The 19,885-nt window shown below is 34.8% G+C and overlaps 2 protein-coding genes across 13 annotated transcripts in view; one reads left to right on the forward strand and one right to left on the reverse strand.

The window, feature by feature from the left end:
• Nucleotides 1-13,394, forward strand: part of phf5a (PHD finger protein 5A) — a 35,564-nt gene extending 22,170 nt beyond the window's left edge. For 9 of the 10 annotated variants that reach the window (XM_052570599.1, XM_052570600.1, XM_052570598.1 and 6 more), the window contains 3 exons: nucleotides 11,823-11,846; nucleotides 11,945-12,111; nucleotides 12,340-13,394. In XM_052570599.1, the coding sequence (XP_052426559.1) occupies nucleotides 11,823-11,846; nucleotides 11,945-12,111; nucleotides 12,340-12,429 (281 nt within the window). In that variant the 3' untranslated portion in view covers nucleotides 12,430-13,394. The remainder of the gene's footprint in view (nucleotides 1-11,822; nucleotides 11,847-11,944; nucleotides 12,112-12,339) is intronic. The other variant, XM_052570597.1, reaches the window with a different exon arrangement.
• Nucleotides 13,395-13,457: 63 nt separating this feature from the next.
• tefa (TEF transcription factor, PAR bZIP family member a) lies at nucleotides 13,458-19,163 on the reverse strand. 3 transcript variants are annotated; one of them, XM_052570594.1, is made up of 5 exons: nucleotides 18,885-19,163; nucleotides 16,534-16,902; nucleotides 16,111-16,319; nucleotides 15,237-15,448; nucleotides 13,458-15,104 (listed from the first exon to the last, which is right to left on the reverse strand). In XM_052570594.1, exons 1-5 carry the CDS (start codon nucleotides 18,958-18,960, stop codon nucleotides 15,083-15,085), a joined length of 888 nt encoding a protein of 295 aa, XP_052426554.1. In that variant the 5' UTR covers nucleotides 18,961-19,163; the 3' UTR covers nucleotides 13,458-15,082. The 3 variants fall into 3 exon arrangements, with proteins under 3 accessions (XP_052426554.1, XP_052426556.1, XP_052426553.1); XM_052570596.1 differs by lacking the exon at nucleotides 18,885-19,163 and adding an exon at nucleotides 17,979-18,132; XM_052570593.1 differs by lacking the exon at nucleotides 18,885-19,163 and adding an exon at nucleotides 17,388-17,745.
• Nucleotides 19,164-19,885: the final 722 nt, after the last annotated feature.

Genomic DNA, 19,885 nt, shown 5'->3' on the forward strand with positions numbered 1-19,885 from the left:
GTGTTGTATAGTCATGAAACTATGGTCATGAGACCAGTCATTCTGAGGAAATATGCCTCAGAATGACTGGTCTTCTATGTGTACATTTTTTTTTTTAAAGTGTTTAGAAGCTGCACTTTAAAAAAATAAAAAGACATTTACTGGTTCCTTTTTTACTATTATTTCAAAAAACATCACGGCAAAACCATTCAAGCTATCCAAAATTCATTCACACCTATTCTGTAAGATTAATTCTTTAAACAGTGGTAAAAGAGGATGTGGTGCTGATCCTTCAAGAGTCACTCAAAACGTATCTGTCCATAAAGCCTATAAAGAATTATTCTTAATATACAGTTCAAAATACTTCAGCTTGTTATTCTAATTAAGTGAGGGTCATTTTATCAGTAAAATATATACAATTCATTTTTTTTTTTGAAAGATTTCTATAAATGATTTAAATCATACTCGTTTCTACAATAATTATTTAAAAGTAATCCTATAGCTCCCTCTGGTGGCCATTATAGGTACTAAGAATTGCAAGCTTGATTTATAAGTTATGATAGTTTAAATTTTATGCTGGCTCTTGAAAGTGATAAAGCTATGAAACTTACTGTGCTTCCTTCAAATGAGGACTTCTACTTATATAAAAAATTATGAAGATTTAGAATGAAAAATTGTAAAGATATAGTAAAATAACTATTGTATTTTTTTATGTTACTTTAATAAATCTCTATGGCAACACCATTTAAGCTATCCTAAACCCATTCACAATTTAACATCTCAGTATATTGGCATCATGTTGAAAAAGGAGTATGGAGTAGTATGAGTAGGAGTATGAATTCATTTGCAGGCTTTATCATAAATCCACAATAAAATTTCTGAGTTCTGTATCAATCTGTGTTGTTGTTTGTTTATTTTTATCTTTTATTTTTCATAGGAAGATAACTTACTCTCATTTTTAATAAATGTGCTTATAAACCAAGGACAAGCTATTTATAGCTGTATTTATAAACTGCTTACTACTGACTATTAATATTGGGACAAGGCTTTATAAAGCATGAACTGACTATTTAATAATGAGTGCAGTTATTATAAAGTGTTATCAATGAATTTGCTAATGTTAACAAATTAGACATTATTTTACAGTGTTATCAAATCCTTAAATGACTCATAAGCATTTGTGAAAGTTCTGCTTGCATTACAGCTTAGTATTGATCTGTGAGCTGAACAGATTTACTGTTACATCCATGAGATTATGTAAATTAAAATAAATATAATGTCACAGGATGTCATAGGTCAGTATCAAATGAGTTTGAAATTATTATTTGCAGCACAAATAAGGTTTTTTTAGGTTTTTAAAAAATCCCTAAAACTGTCAGAAAAAGGTTAAGGCCTAAGCTATTTCTATGTGAGTGGCTAATTTTATTTTTGTTTTTATAATTGTAATACACAAACTATGAAATTATACAAAATGTATAAAAAGATAAATAAATAAATACGCACACATTAAAAAAGCAGCCAAGTCGAATGAGTTTCCTTTTTTATATAGATTAAAATTGAAGACAGAAGCAAGTGGTAAATGTGGTCACTTTAATATTCAAATCCAGTAGATCCAGTTTATGTTCACGTGGCTGTTTTCGTTTATAGTCGCCAAGCTATTATGTGTTTTGAAATAATCTTGTCCGTGATGTGTTCGTTCGTACGACGAAAGCCAGAATCCTGCAGCTCGAGAGATATGTTATTCTGCCAGTCGCGCTTTCAAATAGTCTTGCACACTTAAACAGGTCACAAACACCTGCATTTAGCTCTTGTTGTGTTACAATGGGTTTATTGTGTGCATTTGTGGTAATATTTTATTTAAAAAAGCTCTTAAACAAGAATAAATTCGTTTGTTTTGAGCTGGACACTGTACGCGCTGATCGGAGGCGTGATTTCAGATAGGCAGCTGCAAATATTTCATTTTCACACAAACAGTTCAAAAACATCTTAATTTAGCTCTTGGTGTGTTCTAATTGGGTGATTGTGTGATATCGCTGTAATAATTTATTTTTAAAAGCTTTAAAACAGGAATAAATTCGTTTTCTCTGAGCTCTTTACTCCAGACGCTCGTGATCACAGCGGTGATTCATCTCTCCTATTTCTCACGTATCTCTGGCCAGAAATAATTTATCCATGAGCCCTGAACCGGTAGTAATCAGATATGTTGGTTTAGCTTGTCAGTGTGAATTAAATCTAAGTATTTGTTTGTATTTTTAACCGATTTAAAAGTGAAAGTAAAAGTCCGGGAATTGCACCTGTAGGGGCGCTATTTCTCTCAGACAATGGAAGTCTGAAGCACACACACTCAAACAGAGGGACAAAGTGAGATGAGATGTCTGACAGTTTTTTTTAATTTTCTGTTATCCATACAGTGTTGTAAAGTCGTGAAACTATGCATATTTCCTCAGAATGACTTTTTCATCTGTATGAAAAAATTATTTGACGTGTTTGGAAGCTGCAATTTAAAAATACAATAATGATTCCCTTTGTAAGGTCATTTAAAAAAATCACCACGGCAAAACCATTCAAGCTATCCAAAATCCATTCACAATTTAAGTTCCTATCAGAAATACTGATGTGTGTTCAGAGTTTTGTGAAATTCTAAGTATGTTATTTGCCTCAAAATCACCTGAGAAGTATTCCAGTTTGACATGTTGCCACGGCAACAATTTTTTAGATATCAATATCCCCCTTGCAGATTTATATCAGCTGTGTTTTAACATTATTCTGATGAAGTTTGAAGCAAATCGAGTAATAATAAGATGCTGAATTCAAATCATTTTGAAAATGACACACTTCCTTCTGCCAGTTGGTGGCGCTATAACTTTGACTCCTAATAGTCACATATATGCGATCGACATCATACAACGAATAATCTGATGAAGTTTGATTAAAATCAGGAAATGTATGTGGATGGTATTAGACACTTCCTGTTTCTAATTTCTCGCCATAATTTCAACGCCTCGCCACGAGCAAACCGTTCGAGATATCAAAAATCCCCTGGCAATTTTTCATCCCCAGTGTCTTGAGATCATGTTGACCGAGTTTGGCGGCAATCGAGAAAAAAACCTATGACAAGTATTTCAAATTCCAGAGCATGCGCTTTTTACATAACTCTAAATAGCTGACTTCCTGTTGGGTGGAGCCTATGACATGCAATATGAAAGTTGTTCGGCACGATGAGATCTATATGTGTACTGAGTTTCATATGAATATGTGCAAGTATGTGTGAGCTATACATCAACATTTCTGACTGTGTTCCAGGGGGCGCCGTAGAGCCCCTGTGCCACGCCCGGGTCCCAGCCTCTGCAGGCTCCTAAAGGCCACAGATTCCAAAGTGTGCGCAAATTTTCAAGAGTTTTTGAGTATGTTAAGGACCCCAAAAGCCCCCACAACTTTGACGAAAAATTTGAATACTAAACCCTAAATAGCCAACTTCCTGTTGGGCGGAGCCCATGATATGCAATACAAAAGTTGTTTGGATTGATGAGATTTATATGTGTACCGAGTTTCATACGTCTACGAGCAAGAATGTATGATATATGGCCCTCCATATTCCAGGGGGCGCTGTAGAGCCCCTGTGCCACGCCCGTGTATCAGTCTCTGCCCGGCCCTAATGGCCGCAGGTTCCAATCTGTGTGCCAATTTTCAAGACTTTTTAAGCATGTTAAGGGCCCCAAAAGCCCCCGAGACGTTGGAAAAAAATAATAATAATAATAATAATAATAATAAATATAGCTGCAAGCAGCGATGGCGGGCTCAAGCCACCAATGCCATCGCCACCCCGGTGGCATCAGGTAAACTGTGCCCAGTGGGCACATGCATTCACAATATCCCTCTGGCAGTGAGGTTTTAAAGGATATGGCAGTTAAAGGGTTAATCCGAATCATCTAGACTTTAAAATCACATTCACAGAACAATATATATATATATATATATATATACAGTATTGTTCAAAATAATAGCAGTACAATGTGACTAACCAGAATAATCAAGGTTTTTCGTATATTTTTTTTATTGCTACGTGGCAAACAAGTTACCAGTAGGTTCAGTAGATTCTCAGAAAACAAATGAGACCCAGCATTCATGATATGCACGCTCTTAAGGCTGTGCAATTGGGCAATTAGTTGAATTAGTTGAAAGGGGTGTGTTAAAAAAAAATAGCAGTGTGGCATTCAATCACTGAGGTCATCAATTTTGTGAAGAAACAGGTGTGAATCAGGTGGCCCCTATTTAAGGATGAAGCCAACACTTGTTGAACATGCATTTGAAAGCTGAGGAAAATGGGTCGTTCAAGACATTGTTCAGAAGAACAGCGTACTTTGATTAAAAAGTTGATTAGAGAGGGGAAAACCTATAAAGAGGTGCAAAAAAATGTTCAGCTAAAATGATCTCCAATGCCTTAAAATGGAGAGCAAAACCAGAGAGACGTGGAAGAAAACGGAAGACAACCATCAAAATGGATAGAAGAATAACCAGAATGGCAAAGGCTCAGCCAATGATCACCTCCAGGATGATCAAAGACAGTCTGGAGTTACCTGTAAGTACTGTGACAGTTAGAAGACGTCTGTGTGAAGCTAATCTATTTTCAAGAATCCCCCGCAAAGTCCCTCTGTTAAAAAAAAGGCATGTGCAGAAGAGGTTACAATTTGCCAAAGAACACATCAACTGGCCTAAAGAGAAATGGAGGAACATTTTGTGGACTGATGAGAGTAAAATTGTTCTTTTTGGGTCCAAGGGCCACAGGCAGTTTGTGAGACGACCCCCAAACTCTGAATTCAAGCCACAGTACACAGTGAAGACAGTGAAGCATGGAGGTGCAAGCATCATGATATGGGCATGTTTCTCCTACTATGGTGTTGGGCCTATTTATCGCATACCAGGGATCATGGATCAGTTTGCATATGTTAAAATACTTGAAGAGGTCATGTTGCCCTATGCTGAAGAGGACATGCCCTTGAAATGGTTGTTTCAACAAGACAATGACCCAAAACACACTAGTAAACGGGCAAAGTCTTGGTTCCAAACCAACAAAATTAATGTTATGGAGTGGCCAGCCCAATCTCCAGACCTTAATCCAATTGAGAACTTGTGGGGTGATATCAAAAATGCTGTTTCTGAAGCAAAACCAAGAAATGTGAATGAATTGTGGAATGTTGTTAAAGAATCATGGAGTGGAATAACAGCTGAGAGGTGCCACAAGTTGGTTGACTCCATGCCACACAGATGTCAAGCAGTTTTAAAAAACTGTGGTCATACAACTAAATATTAGTTTAGTGATTCACAGGATTGCTAAATCCCAGAAAAAAAAAAATATTTGTACAAAATAGTTTTGAGTTTGTACAGTCAAAGGTAGACAATGCAATTTTTTTGAACACACCCCTTTCAACTAACTGCCCAATTGCACAGCCTTAAGAGCGTGCATATCATGAATGCTGGGTCTTGTTTGTTTTCTGACAATCTACTGAACCTACTGGTAACTTGTTTGCCACGTAGCAATAAAAAATATACTAAAAACCTTGATTATTCTGGTTAGTCACATTGTACTGCTATTATTTTGAACAATACTGTATATATATATATATATATATATATATATATATATATATATATATATATATATATATATATATATATATATACATATATATTTAGTAACACTTTACAATAAGATTTCATTTATAAACATTATGTTAACATGAACAATATTTATATAGCATTCATTCATGTCAGTTAATATTCCAAACTTAAACATTAAAACATTGTTTTATTGTGATTTTTTTCCAAGCACATTTTACCAATTCCAAACCATATCAATCTTAATAACTACCATTATTTTTTATTTAATCATTTATGAGTGCTATACAATAGTCCAGGAAAGCTGGAAGAGAAAAACTCCTTATATTCATGTGCAGAATTATTAGGCATGTTTTCTTTTACAGATGAAATGCGCTAAAAAAGAGTTTTAACTCAAACTGTTTTAACTCAAAGTCGAAAATTATGAAATACTCATGAGAAATATCAAACACAAATGCAATACAGAAATGGATAAGTTAAGACTTGACCATTGTACAAAAATGCTGACTGGGTCATGAGGTCAGAAAAGAAGAAGAAAAAAAAACAGGTCAAGAAGAACTGAACAATAATTGCAAAATAATTAGGAATTAATGTGAAGATTAATTTTTAGTCAATTCTGCAAGACAGACTTTCAGGAAAGGAGGTGGAATAAAAATGAGCTCCTTAAATCTTAATCCCGGATTCAGGAAAATGTATTCCTCAAACCATCGGACAAGAGGAGGTGGTGCTGGTCCTTCACAAGTCACTCTAATCTGTTCATAAAGCCTATATATAAAGTCTTAATATATAGTATTTCACAATACTTCATGGTATTCTAATTAAATCATTTTTTGGAATCTTTGATTTCTCAGAACCTGACACATTGTAATTCTGAGACTCCAGGAAAGTGGCAGTTCTGTAAAATGTTGGCGCTGGAGACTAAATGCTCCCTGATAGTTTCACACCTAATTCACTTAACACACACACACACACACACACACACACACAGACACATTACCCACCGTGACAGAGGGACAGAGTGACATCAGATGTATGATAGTTTTTTAATTTTCAATCATCCATATAGTGTTGTATAGTCATGAAACCATGCATATTTCCTCAGAATGACTTGTCTTCTATGTGTACATTTTTTTGAAGTGTTTAGAAGCTGCACTTAAAAAAAGTAAAGACATTTACCGGTTACTTTTTTATTGTTATTTCAAAAAATCACCACGACAAGACCATTCAAGCCATTCAAAATTCATCCGCACCTGTACTGTTAGATACATTCTTTAAACAGTGGTAAAAGAGGATGTGGTGCTGATCCTTCAAGAGTCACTCAAAACGTATTTGTCCATAAAGCCTATAAAGAATTATTCTTAATATACAGTTCACAATACTTCAGCTTGTTATTCTAATTAAGTGAGGGTCATTTTATCAGTAAAATACATAAAATTCATATTATTTTTCTTTGAAAGATATCTATAAATGATTTAAATCATACTTGTTTCTACAATAATTATTTAAAAGTAATCCTATAGCTCCATCTGGTGGCCATTATTGGTACTAAGAATTGCAAGCTTGATTTATATGTTATGATAGTTTTAATTTTATGCTGGCTCTTGAAAATGATAAAGCTATGAAACTTACTGTGCTTCCTTCAAATGATGACTTCTACGTATATAAAAAATTATGAAGAGTTGGAATTAAAAATTTTAAAGATATAGTAAAATAACTATTGTATTTTTTTTTATGTTACTTTAATAAATCGCTATGGCCACACCATTTAAGGTATCCTAAACCCATTCGAAATTTAACATCTTCAGTATATTGGCTTCATGTTAAAAAAGTTTGGTGTGAACTACTTGTGTCTTCTTGGAGGAGTATGAATTCATTTACAGGCTGAGTTTATCATAAATCCACAATAACATTTCTGAGTTCTGTATCAATCTGTGTTGTTTGTTTATTTTTTTTATTTTTTTTTTCATAGGAAGATAACTGACCCTTTATTCTCCTTTTTAATAAATGTGCTTATAAACCAAGAACAAGCTATTTATAGCTGTATTTATAAACTGCTTACTACTGACTATTAATATTGGGACAAGGCTTTATAAAGCATGAACTGACTATTTACTAATGAGTGCAGTTATTATAAAGTGTTATCAATGCATTTGCTAATGTTAACAAATTAGACATTATTTTACAGTGTTATCAAATCCCTTAAATGATTTTTAAGTGTTTTGTAATGATTTTATTGACCTACAAGCATTTGTGAAAGTTCTGCTTGCATTACAGCTTAGTCTTGATCTGTGAGCTGAACAGATTTACTGTTACATCCATGAGATTATGTAAATTCAAATAAATATCATGTCACAGGATGTCAGAGGTCAGTATCAAATTAGTTTGAAATTATTATTTGCAGCACAAATAAGGTTTTTTAGGATTTTTAAAAATCCCTAAAACTGTCAGAAAAGGATAAGGCCTAAGATTTATATGTGAGTGGCTAAATTTGTTTGTTTTTATAACTATAATGCATAAACTATGAAACTATACAAAATGTATAAAAAAGTACAAGTTATTGTTTTCCAATGTTTTTTATTTATTTTTTTTATTTTTTTTTTTGGATTTACATTTTAAAAAATTAGCCTAAGGCAATCATTCTAAACAGCTTGAATAAAACCTGTCAATATTTATTATAGACCACTATAACTGTGTATAATCTAACAAACAAGTTTATTATGAAAATAAAAGCGTGTACACCGGATAAATTGGACGATAAAGAAATTGCTAACAATAGTATACAATAGTTTTTAGGCGTTTAGATGCAGAAATGGAAAAATAAAATGTAAAATAAAATGTAATTGATTTAATTAAATATAGATTAAGTCTTGTTAGAGCAAAATAATAAATAGATACGTACACACATTAAACAAGCAGCCAAGATGAATGAGTTTAATTTTTTATATAGATTAAAATTGAAGACAGAAGCAGCTGGTATGCGGTCACTTAATATTAAATTCCAGTAGATCCACTTTAGATTTATTTCTCAACAGTTTATGTTCACGTGGCTGTTTTCGTTTATATTAGCCAAGCTATTATGTATTTTGAAATAATCTTGTCCTTGAAGTGTTCGTTCTTACGACGAAAGGCAGAATCCTGCAGCTCGAGAGATATATGTTATTCTGCCAGTCGCGCTTTCAAATAGTCTTGCACACTTAAACGGGTCACAAAAGACCTGCATTTAGCTCGTGTTGTGTTATAATGGATGTATTGTGTGCATTTATGGCAATAATTTATTTTAAAAAGCTCTTAAACAAGAATAAATTCGTTAGTTTTGAACTTGTGACACTGTGCGCGCTGATCGGAGGCAGTAATTTCAGATATAGGCAGCCGCGAATATATCATTTTCACACAAACAGTTCAAAAACATCTTAATTTAGCTCTTGGTGTGCTCTAATTGGTGAATTGTGTGATATCGCTGCAATACTTTATTTTTAAAAGCTTTAAAACAGGAATAAATTCGTTTTTTCTGAGCTCTTTACTCCAGACGCTCGTGGTCACAGCGGTGATTCATCTCTCCTATTTCTCACGTAACTCTGGCCAGAAATAATTTATCCATGAGCCCTGAACCGGTAATAATCATATATGTTGGTTTAGCTTGTCAGTGTGAATTAAATCTAAGTATTTATTTGTATTTTAACCGATTTAAAAATGAAACTAAAAGAGAGTCTCCTCCCTTTCAGTCGAATTTCCCTTTCAGGAATTGAACCTGTAGGGGCGCATTTTCTCTCAGACAATGTAAGTCTCAGCACATAATACTCAAACAGAGGGACAGAGTGAGATGAGATGTCTGACAGTTTTTTAATTTTCTGTTATCCATACAGTGTTGTAAAGTCATTAAACTATGCATATTTACTCAGAATAACTTTTTTTCTGTATGAAAAAAGGTTTTGAAGTGTTTGGAATTTAAAAATGCAGGAAAATTAATAGTTCCATCTTTATTGTCATTTAAAAAAATCACCACGACAAAACCATCCAAGCTATCCAAAACCCATTCACAATTTAAGTTCCTCAATGTTTTTTCAACATGTACACCAAGTTTGGTGTGTATAGTGTTACTCTCCTCTGAGCAGTATGCATTAATTCACAGCTAAATGTAAAAAACAATCCACATTCAAATCAAAATAGCCGACTTCCTGTTGGTCGTAGCTGATGACTGTGAATTAGAAAGTTGTCCGTCTTGATAAGAACAATTTTTGTACTGAGTTTGGTGTCTGTAGCTAAAAGTAACCCCCTCACTTTTGACAAAAGGTGGCGCTATAGAGTGCCTCTTCCACGCCCTCTTATGAACTTTTGCCAGTGTCTAGCTGTCACTAATACTGATATGTGTTCTGAGTTTGATGAAATTCTAAGCATGTTATATGCCTCAAAATCACCTGAGAAGTATTCCAGTTTGACATGTTGCCACGGCAACAATATTTTTAGATATCAATATCCCCCCAGCAGATTTATATCGGCTGTGTTTTAACATTATTCTGATGAAGTTTGAAGCAAATCGAGTAAAAATAAGATGCTGAATTCAAAGCATTTTGAAAATGACACACTTCCTGCTGCCAGTTGGTGGCGCTATATCTTTGACTCCTAATAGTCACATATATGCGATCGACATCATACAATGAATAATCTGATGAAGTTTGATTAAAATTAGGAAATGTATGTGGATGGTATTAGACACTTCCTGTTTCTCAATTCTCGCCATAAATTAAACGCCTCGCTACGAGCAAACCGTTCGAGATATCAAAAATCCCCTGGCAATTTTTCATCCCCAATGTCTTGAGATCATGTTGACCGAGTTTGGTGGCAATCGAGTAAAAAACCTATGACAAGTATATCAAATTCCAGAGCATGCGCTTTTTACATAACTCTAAATAGCTGACTTCCTGTTGGGCGGAGCCTATGACATGCAATACGCAAGTTGTTCGGCACGATGAGATCTATATGTGTACTGAGTTTCATATTAATACGTGTAAGTATGTGTGAGCTATACATCAATATTAATGACTGTGTTCCAGGGGGCGCCGTAGAGCCCCTGTGCCACGCCCGGGTCCCAACCTCTGCAGGCTCCTAAAGGCCACAGATCCAAAGGTGTGTGCAAATTTCCAAGAGTTTTTGAGTATGTTAAGGACTCCAAAAGCCCCCACAACTTTGACGACAAATATGAATAATAAACCCTAAATAGCCAACTTCCTGTTGGGCGGAGCCTATGATATGCAATACGAAAGTTGTTTGTATTGATGAGTTCTATATGTGTACCGAGTTTCGTATGTCTACGTACAAGTATGTATGATATATGGCCCTCCATATTCCAGGGGGCGCTGTAGAGCCCCTTTGCCACGCCCGTGTATCAGTCTCTGCCCGGCCCTAATGGCCGCAGGTTCCAATGTGTGTGCCAATTTTCAAGACTTTTTAAGCATGTTAAGGGCCCCAAAAGCCCCCGTAACGTTAGAAAAAAATAATAATAATAATAATAATAATAATAATAATAAAAAATAATCCTAAGGAAAACAATAGGGCTCTCGCCCTCCAGGCTTGAGCCCTAATAATAATAATAATAATAAAAAATAATCCTAAGGAAAACAATAGGCCTCTCGCCCTTTGGGCTTGAGCCCTAATAATAAAAAATAATCCTAAGGAAAACAATAGGGCTCTCGCCCTCCAGGCTTGAGCCCTAATAAATGAATATATAGATAAATAAATAAATTTAATCAAAGGAAAATAAATGAATAAATGATGTGATAAAAACTAAAATAGTTCATTTGTAATAAAATTTTTATTTTTATTTTATTACATTTATTTATTTATTTATCTATCTATATATTCATTTATTTTTAATTTGTGCAGGTTTAGTCCTCCATACAAAAATGTTCTGGGTCTTTAAGGGTTAATACCCAAATTGAATGCCTATTTAATATACTTGTTTAACGAGCACATCTATAGCTAACAATGCAGTGAGAATGTTTGCTATCACTAATATCAAATGAATTAATAGTCAAATTAAAAATCAAATTAATTTCTTCTTTAGGTAACAGTTAACAGCTTAACCATATATTTATTTTGAGAAAAAGCTGGTATTGTAGGGCAGTATTGCTTTTTTTTATTAATTTTTTTTATACTTTTTGCTGTTGTGTTCATTTGCAATGTCTGAGTCTGATACGTTGAATCTAATTTGTTCTTTCCTTTCGTTGCAGCCACTGGTAGACTATGTGAAAAATGTACGTTTGTAATTTTTTTTGTCACCAAGAAATCTCATGTTTTCAGTGATCAATGTTTTTGTACTTTTTATCTCAACAAATGTCTGTTTCGTTTTAAGGTGATGGCAGATGCGTTATCTGTGACTCTTTTGTCAGGCCTTGTACACTAGTTCGTATTTGTGACGAGTGCAACTATGGGTCTTACCAAGGGCGCTGTGTCATTTGTGGAGGTCCTGGAGTATCTAACGCATACTACTGCAAGGAGTGCACCATCCTGGAGAAAGATGTCAGTAAATCTGCTCTACATTCGGCTCTGCATAAGTATTGTTTGACTGGCTGATACTAAGCCTATGTTGCCCAGTATCAGTGATGTGTAACCATATTTTCCTTTTTCACTGCTCGGCTTGCTGTTTAATCTCATGTTGAATAAAACGTCAAATGTAATTGTGATTTTGCATGCATGATTTCTATTACGTCAAGTTTCTGAAGAGCTGTCTGTTTAATTGTTACACAGAGGGATGGCTGCCCCAAGATTGTAAACCTCGGCAGCTCCAAGACTGACCTTTTCTATGAGAGAAAAAAATATGGCTTCAAGAAGAGGTGAAGAAACAAAGGGATTTTCTTTGTCACAGTTGTTCCATGCAAGAGTTTTCCGTTTTGTTATCACGTTGTTCCAATCAATTTTTTAATGCTGTGATGTTGATTATGCTGCTTTGTTTGATTTTGATACTCATAATACTGCTTACTTATAACCTGCAGGCTAGTATTCACCTAGCTATTGACAACCTTTAATTTTTTTCATTGTTAGATGATTAGATACTTGTAAGAATTAATATTTTAATTCTAGCAACCTTTGGACTTAGCAGCTGGAAATTTTATAGAGATATCAAGATGAGAGCCCTGGGCTTATTTATAATTAAAATTTCAGCATTATGAATCAAGATGTTCTGGGTATAATTTTTTGGCTACACAAACTATATCCAATGTTTAATTCAATGTAGCTCTTGTGGCTTCCCTCAGGAACACAATGTCACAGAAAAGACATTCCAAATATAGATTTTACTAGAATAAACACAATCTTCTTATTGTCTTTCCTTAAACACATTATTGTATCAGCAAAATCCAATATTTATCAATCCTCAAATTCATATGTATCAACATAAACCAGCTCCAACATTGCATGAAACTGCATTTGCAACGATTTGCTTTTAAATGTGTGCATTTGCCCGTATAAGTAAAGGAATCTGTGATATGTGATTTGAGATTGTATAGGTTTGCTAGGCATATGCTGGTCAAAACCTTTTGGGAATTGTATTTCGATAAATATAAGGTAATCTTAAATGGAGTATAATCGCTTCTGAAGAGAACCACCATGAATGGCAGCATTATTTTTCAGCCTGGAGTTTATTTGGTTCAGTTAAGTATATCTGCATATCACACTGCCTTCTTTAGCCCCGCCCTCTTTGTGTTATGCAACTTTTTTTTTTTTTTTTGCATCTGTCTGTTACACAATGCTCCTCTTTCATCTGAAATTTGAGATTCAATTAGTCATAATTCTCTGAGGCATCAAAGCATTTTCTGATCAAATACACGGTTACATGTTGTCATAAATGCAGGACATGCAAGCAAGGCCCGTTTTTGAATTCTTTAATAATATGTACAACACAACAAGACGCTGAGACAACATCTACAAGTCAAAAAAACGTTTGTAAGACTCACAAAGAGAATTCATTCCTCCCAAAAGAACAGTAGCAATTTGTAAAACATTAAAATCTGAATAAACAAAGATTTGTTATTGCAACAAAATTGGCATCTCACATTCATGCAACTGAGTTTTCTTCTAGTTCATCAGAAAGGAAGCTCAAGGAAAAATTACAAACTGGATTTGCTCTTTTAAAAAGCACCTACAGACCACAAATATGAAAAATTTTAACACCTGTTATTCAGTGTTCGATGAAATTGAGCTTTTGTCAAGATTTCATTACATATGATATTCTCTTTCCACAAAACACCTGAAAATGGACAAATATGGGCACATTGTGTGAGTACTGCTAAATTAAACTTTGTAATAAAAGTCAGCCTAATTTCCACTTCACACAATGAATGGATAACACAGAGAAACTTCTGTGATAAGATATGTTATAAAACCATAAGAGTGAAGTTGCTTGAGTTTGGTTTGTGATAGTAACACTAGGCACTCTTTATAAACAGGCGCTCTGCTGAAGTCACTTATGGATTCATATTGACTGTGAGCTCTGAATGGTGTAGTTCACAATGCAAAGCCATTTTTGTAAAATATTTGAAGTTATTTGAAGAAAATATACATATGATACATATGAAAAACTATAACAGCACTTCATTTGTTTTTCTAAGTTCTAAGCAGATACAAGATCCGTCACATGTACGGTGTTATTTCTGTACATAAACTGACCTCTATGACTCCCATAAAGGGCAAATGACCATGGTGAAGTAAACAAGGTAGGATTTTAGAGGATCTAATATGTTAATATGAAAGACATTTAATCTAAACCAGATCTAAATATATATAATTTTATACAGATTTTTTATATATATATATATAAAGTTTTACAGATATACAGAGCACATAATTCCAACACTCGCTGACAGTAAGACAAAAAAGTATTTTGTAGCACAAAAAAATATATATATACACATTTACAATTCCTGCTTACGTTTTTTTCCCCCATTTTAACAGTTATCTGTAATGATACATTCTCGCCGTATTTCAATAATGGCATCTCGTTTCTACTTTTGCAGGCAAAATGCACCAATTGGTACCCTGTACCAAATTTGCCAAAGGAATTCTTAGAATTAATGTCATTTTTCAGTCGTCAAAGATAAACATAGTAAAGATACATAAAGTATATTGAATTCTCAATGCCAGTCATTCTTTATGACTAAAGACTTCCAATGCACATTATTTTCTAAAACTACCTTGATATTACAAAACTTGTCATAAAACAAGAACAAGAGAGGGAAGACCTCTTTTACCTTGGTGCATTACAAAAAAGACTTTAAAAGCTCCATTAGATATACATGGGTGTGCTTTTGAACTGAAGTAAGATTAAAATGAAGGGGATATGTTGATAATAGAGGTTGACAGGATTTTTTAAGAACATGAATATCACTTAGGTGTACAGTTTGAATCATAATCATTTATCTCCTGTTTTCTCCTCTTCAATCATCACCATTATTAATTTATTGCCTTTCATAAATGCAAATAAATCAATAAATGCTTAGAAGTCTTCAGCCGGTGCACTTGAAAAAGAAGAGAAAAGGTTGTTAATCACCACATTATTTACAGTGCTACTTCTCTAAGAGTTGCTGTATTTTAACTCTGAGAGGGCTGTTTTGGTTATATGTTTATATGCGTGCACGTTTGTCCCTTACAGTGGTCCGTATTTGGCTTCATAGCGTGCCACAACGTTCTTGCAGCGCCCGAAGTCCTTGCGCAGCTCTGCCACTTCCTGTCTCAAAGCGGAGTTCTCTCGCTCCAGAAAGGCTGCTCGTACTGTGATCTGATTCTCTTTTAGGCGCCTGGCATCGCGTGAACGTTTGGCTGCAACGTTGTTCTTCTTCCTCCGCTGCCAGTATTTCTCATCCTGAAATAGTGAGTGGACATAAAATCAAATGTTGGGGAACAAGATTTCTCTCTCTCTCTATTTTGATAATGACTCTGTGTTGTTAGAAAATTCAACGGTTAAGATCTTTTTACGTAAACGTTCACATATTTGCTGACAAAGACTTCAGAACATCTTGTGTCTTTACATTTAGGGTGTAACTGTTTAAGTTTTCAGCTTCAGGCATAAACATTTTCTTGCCTTTGTTGATCAAAGTTAAAGCGATAGTTCGCCAGAATGATAATTCCGTCATTAATTACTCACCCTCATATTTTTCCAAACCTGTACAACCTTTTTTCCATTTTTTTTAAACACAAATCAAGATATTTTGTTGAAATTCGGATTATGTTATCGGTATAATGTTATACAACATTATGGTCATATTTAAGTCAGTGCTTTTTTTGTGTTTTTGAGATGTGAATAAAATCTATATTAATATTTTAAATAAGTTTTTAATTATTTTGTTCAGTTTACACTTTTAGTTAGTTTAAGGAATATTTTGTTGTTTTAATTTTTACCAGTTCTTTTTTCAAATGTGTATGCAGGATTTATTATTTTTTCATTTATTTTTGTACATCAAGTTAATTAAATGGTTTTTAACCATTAGTATAATAACCCTGAGGAAGGTTCGACTGTGTGTTTACCTTCTGTTCCTCAGGCACAAACACTTTCTTTGCTTTCTTGATCATAGGCTGAGGCTTCAGCTCCTCCTCGGAGAAGCGATGTTTGCGAGGGTTGAACAGTTCACCTCCAGGTATGCTGGACAGCACAAGGTCTGTGGGATCTGGCTCATAGGGGACCTCTACCTCGATATCATCTGGATTAATGGGCTCTGGCGTCACACGCTCCTCATCTGTGGTGAATCAGTAAATCACAGTTATGAAATCAAATCAAATTCTAGTAGTTTCATTAGTTTCAGACATTTTTGCCATTTCAACTGAATGTTTAAATATCAATTAATTGTTGTTGAGTCTTTAAGTCAGACCTTCATGATAAAACGCTTGACTGTGTAATGGATTAAGTGTGTTGAGACAGAAAGTACACTATGTTCTGTTTTCTCTGCTGACCTGATTTGGTGTCTGTTGAGCTAGAGCTGGATGCCGTGATTGAGACCACTTCCTCCTCACACTGATCCAGCTCCATGACTGGCATAAGAGAGACCGCCGGCTCAGTCTTGCTCGTAGAGGTCGTGGACGATTTTTCAGTTTTAAGCTGTGAGTTTTCTTTCGCAAGAATCTTTTGCAGGCCCTCATCCTCTGCGTCAGGAATGCCATTCTCCATGAGAAACTCCTCCAGATCCATGTATTCTAGGTGGAAGGTCTCGCCATCATAGGGAATGGTCTTTTCCCAGATGGCAGGTGTTAAGGCAGCTGATGGTCCCATTCCACTGACCCCTCCAGAGTCCACATCCTCAAAGACTTTCTCTTTATCATTTTCTGTCATATAAAAACCCAATAATGTTTTGCTCGAATTCCAAATCTACACGTAATTTGCATTAGACAGACTGGCAACAAGTGAAAATCACATTTAAAAAGGAAAGTTAACAATATGACTGGTACATTGTATCAGTAATAAAAGTCTAAAAATACTTTTTTTTTTTAATTACACATTTGGAAAAAAAAAAACCTGTATAAGTTTCGTCTTGTCACTGGAATAATCGGTTCTTCTTGCAGAGTTTCGTTCAAAGAACCGGATAAATAAACGATTTATTCACGAAGAGGACACACCACTAGTTCGATCCAGTTTTTCGAGAATGCAAATCATTAAGGCCCGTGAACCATGTTATGAATGACACAAATAAACACGTTATATATTTACACTGAGAAAAGTGTCCTGGTCTGTTTTTATATTAACATAAACGATGCATTCGGCAACAGAGCGAGCGCAGACCGCGAGAGCCGACTGGTGCAGAGGCACTTACCTTCATCGCCTTCGAGAAGATTCGGTGGCGGAATAGCCATGATTTTCCTTAAAACTACTGGAAAGGCAGGAGAAGGAGCATCAGAACCTGCATCTGTCGAGACGGAAACAGGGTCCACGTCCATTTCGACCGACGCTGTCGTGCCGAACGTACGAATAGCGTAACGTGAAATCCCTAACTTAAGTTTAATCAGAAAAATGATTTTCAGTTACTCATGCACTAAAAAAATCGATTCTGATATCAGCTCGCCGGGTTTACCCCCTTTCAGACTCCTGTGTTTGATGCGATTTCGCAGCAAGCTAGAGGAGAGTGTGTTTTAATAAATCACACATACACTTTTTTTTTTTTTTTTAGGATGCGGATAGGTTCAATGACGCTCATTAATAATTAAATAGGCGCGATGACACGGAAGTGTGTCAGTGTGTCGTTGACGTCAAAAGCAACCCCTCATTGGTCGGTCAAAACGGTTACATATATTTTCACAAATGTGTTAGAAAAACGTGGCACGAGCATAGACTGTATAAATACAGGTCACAAGACCCATATTAATAGACTAACACAGAGTTGGGTTTAAATTGTGGGCATACATACCATATAAAACTTTAAAATCACATGCCGTTTAAACGTTTATACCAAATAAACTCCCTTTCATAGTAAGAGTGACCTTCAAGGTCACTTTCTATTAAGCATTAACTTAATCAGCACTAATAAGACAACAGTGCCAGGGATTAAAACGATACCATTGTTATTCATTGCATTAATTAGATCATGTCCCGCAGGAGAACGGTCTGTGAACCCATATCTTAACCAGTTCAGGGGGGGGGGTTGGCACATGGCCACGCACGTGCACTCATGGCAAGCACAGTGTGCATACTGACCAATAACAAAGCAGCAAAGGTATAGGAAAAATATTCCAAGTTTCACGTGTAAAAATAGGACGCAAACAGCTAACCCTCGGGTTTAAGACATAAGGTTTAAATGATATGGAACTTATGTTATCCGGATATTTCATGTTCAACAATATCTTTACAAAATCTCTTATAAGACAGTCTGCATGCTGTCAATAATGAATAAGACTGAATAAGATTATATTCGATTATTTCCTTAAAAAAATATAATAATTATATATATATATATATATATATATATATATATATATATATATATATATATATATATATATATATATATATATATATATATAAATAATTAAAATAGACGTACCAAGTAGGAAGAAGCCACGATATTAAAAGTTTAATTTGTAAACTATTTCTCAATGCTGTTGACACTAATTCATCATAAAAAAAAGTTTACGTTCATTTTATGCATTACTTGTGCTAAAAAACAGGACATAAATTCAATGTACGTCTTGTTTTGAACAGGTACTTACAACCCTGCAGAATACCAAATGTGTCAGTTAAACACTATATAGTGGGAATTAAGGAAAATTGGTGTGTTCAAGTTTCTCTCTAACGATCCGATGCTGAAAAATCTTACCGTTTTCATCAAGCGAAGGGACAGAAAAAGGGAACTCAAGCAAGGATTTGAATATTTCCGGAATTTCTGAAGACATCTCAAAACAGTATCAGTTGCTCAACACCTGGGAAACAGCTGGATGCAAGAGACGCTTAATCAGAGCTTCCACTTCAAACTGTCTCTCACATTAAGATCAGTTTGATGCACCAAGAGTTCTCAAACTTTTTCTTGGGGTCACTCACAAAATCTGTCGTATCCACGAAGTTACTTAACTAGTCCCGCCCCAAATCGCCTTCCATAGGGATGATCATTTTGACCAATGGATATCGTTTCAGTGTGCACGTTGTTTCATAGTCAATGAGGCGCGGTAGTTCATTGGTCATTGTAGCCGTGTGTATTCACTTCGCGAGCCAATAAGAATGAAGACAAGTTATCTAAGTCTAAAAAATCTGCGAGTCAGCAGTGTTACGAAACTGAGGGCAGAAATTTAGTCCAGTTGCGTTATCAATGACATTCACTTTCCATCGACTGAAAGACATTTATGTCTTGTTTTTAAAAAGTGTAAATAATTAGTAGTATTTCGGAATAAAAGATTACACATTAGGTTTGAAATATTTCAGAATATGAACTGTATTCAGGTATTAACTATTGGTGAATTGCATTCTTCATAGGTATGTAGTATTATCAGTATGTTTCCAAACATTTATCTACCATCTTTGACCTACGACTCACTAACGACAGAGGCAAAATATTTTAGTTAATAAGACTAACTACGTTTTGTTCACTCACTGTTCAATGAATACAGCCTAATTGAACAGACTGTTTAGACTATAGTCTACAGTACATGCTAGTCAGGTTTCGAGAGAGGTGACTTCTCATTCTAGAAAGCATTTGATTGGAGAAAATATATGTAGTGCAGAGTGATCAATATGACATACACAATTCTGTAAACTTGAAACGCATTTCTTAAAGTGCATTTTGTTATTTCTAGAGCACACTAGATGGCCTCAAGGCTAACAGTT

This window comes from Carassius gibelio, chromosome B12 (assembly GCF_023724105.1).
Source record: "Carassius gibelio isolate Cgi1373 ecotype wild population from Czech Republic chromosome B12, carGib1.2-hapl.c, whole genome shotgun sequence".
Classification (NCBI taxonomy): Eukaryota; Metazoa; Chordata; class Actinopteri; order Cypriniformes; family Cyprinidae; genus Carassius; species Carassius gibelio.

Coding starts and splice junctions, on each gene's coding strand:
- tefa (XM_052570593.1), bottom strand. CDS start 17,511: ATGGACGTGGACCCTGTTTCCGTCTCGACAGATGCAGGTTCTGATGCT. Junction 15,449..16,110: donor TTGTGCCTGAGGAACAGAAG/GTAAACACACAG, acceptor TCACTATTTCAG/GATGAGAAATACTGGCAGCG. Junction 15,105..15,236: donor GAAGCCAAATACGGACCACT/GTAAGGGACAAA, acceptor TTCTTTTTCAAG/TGCACCGGCTGAAGACTTCT.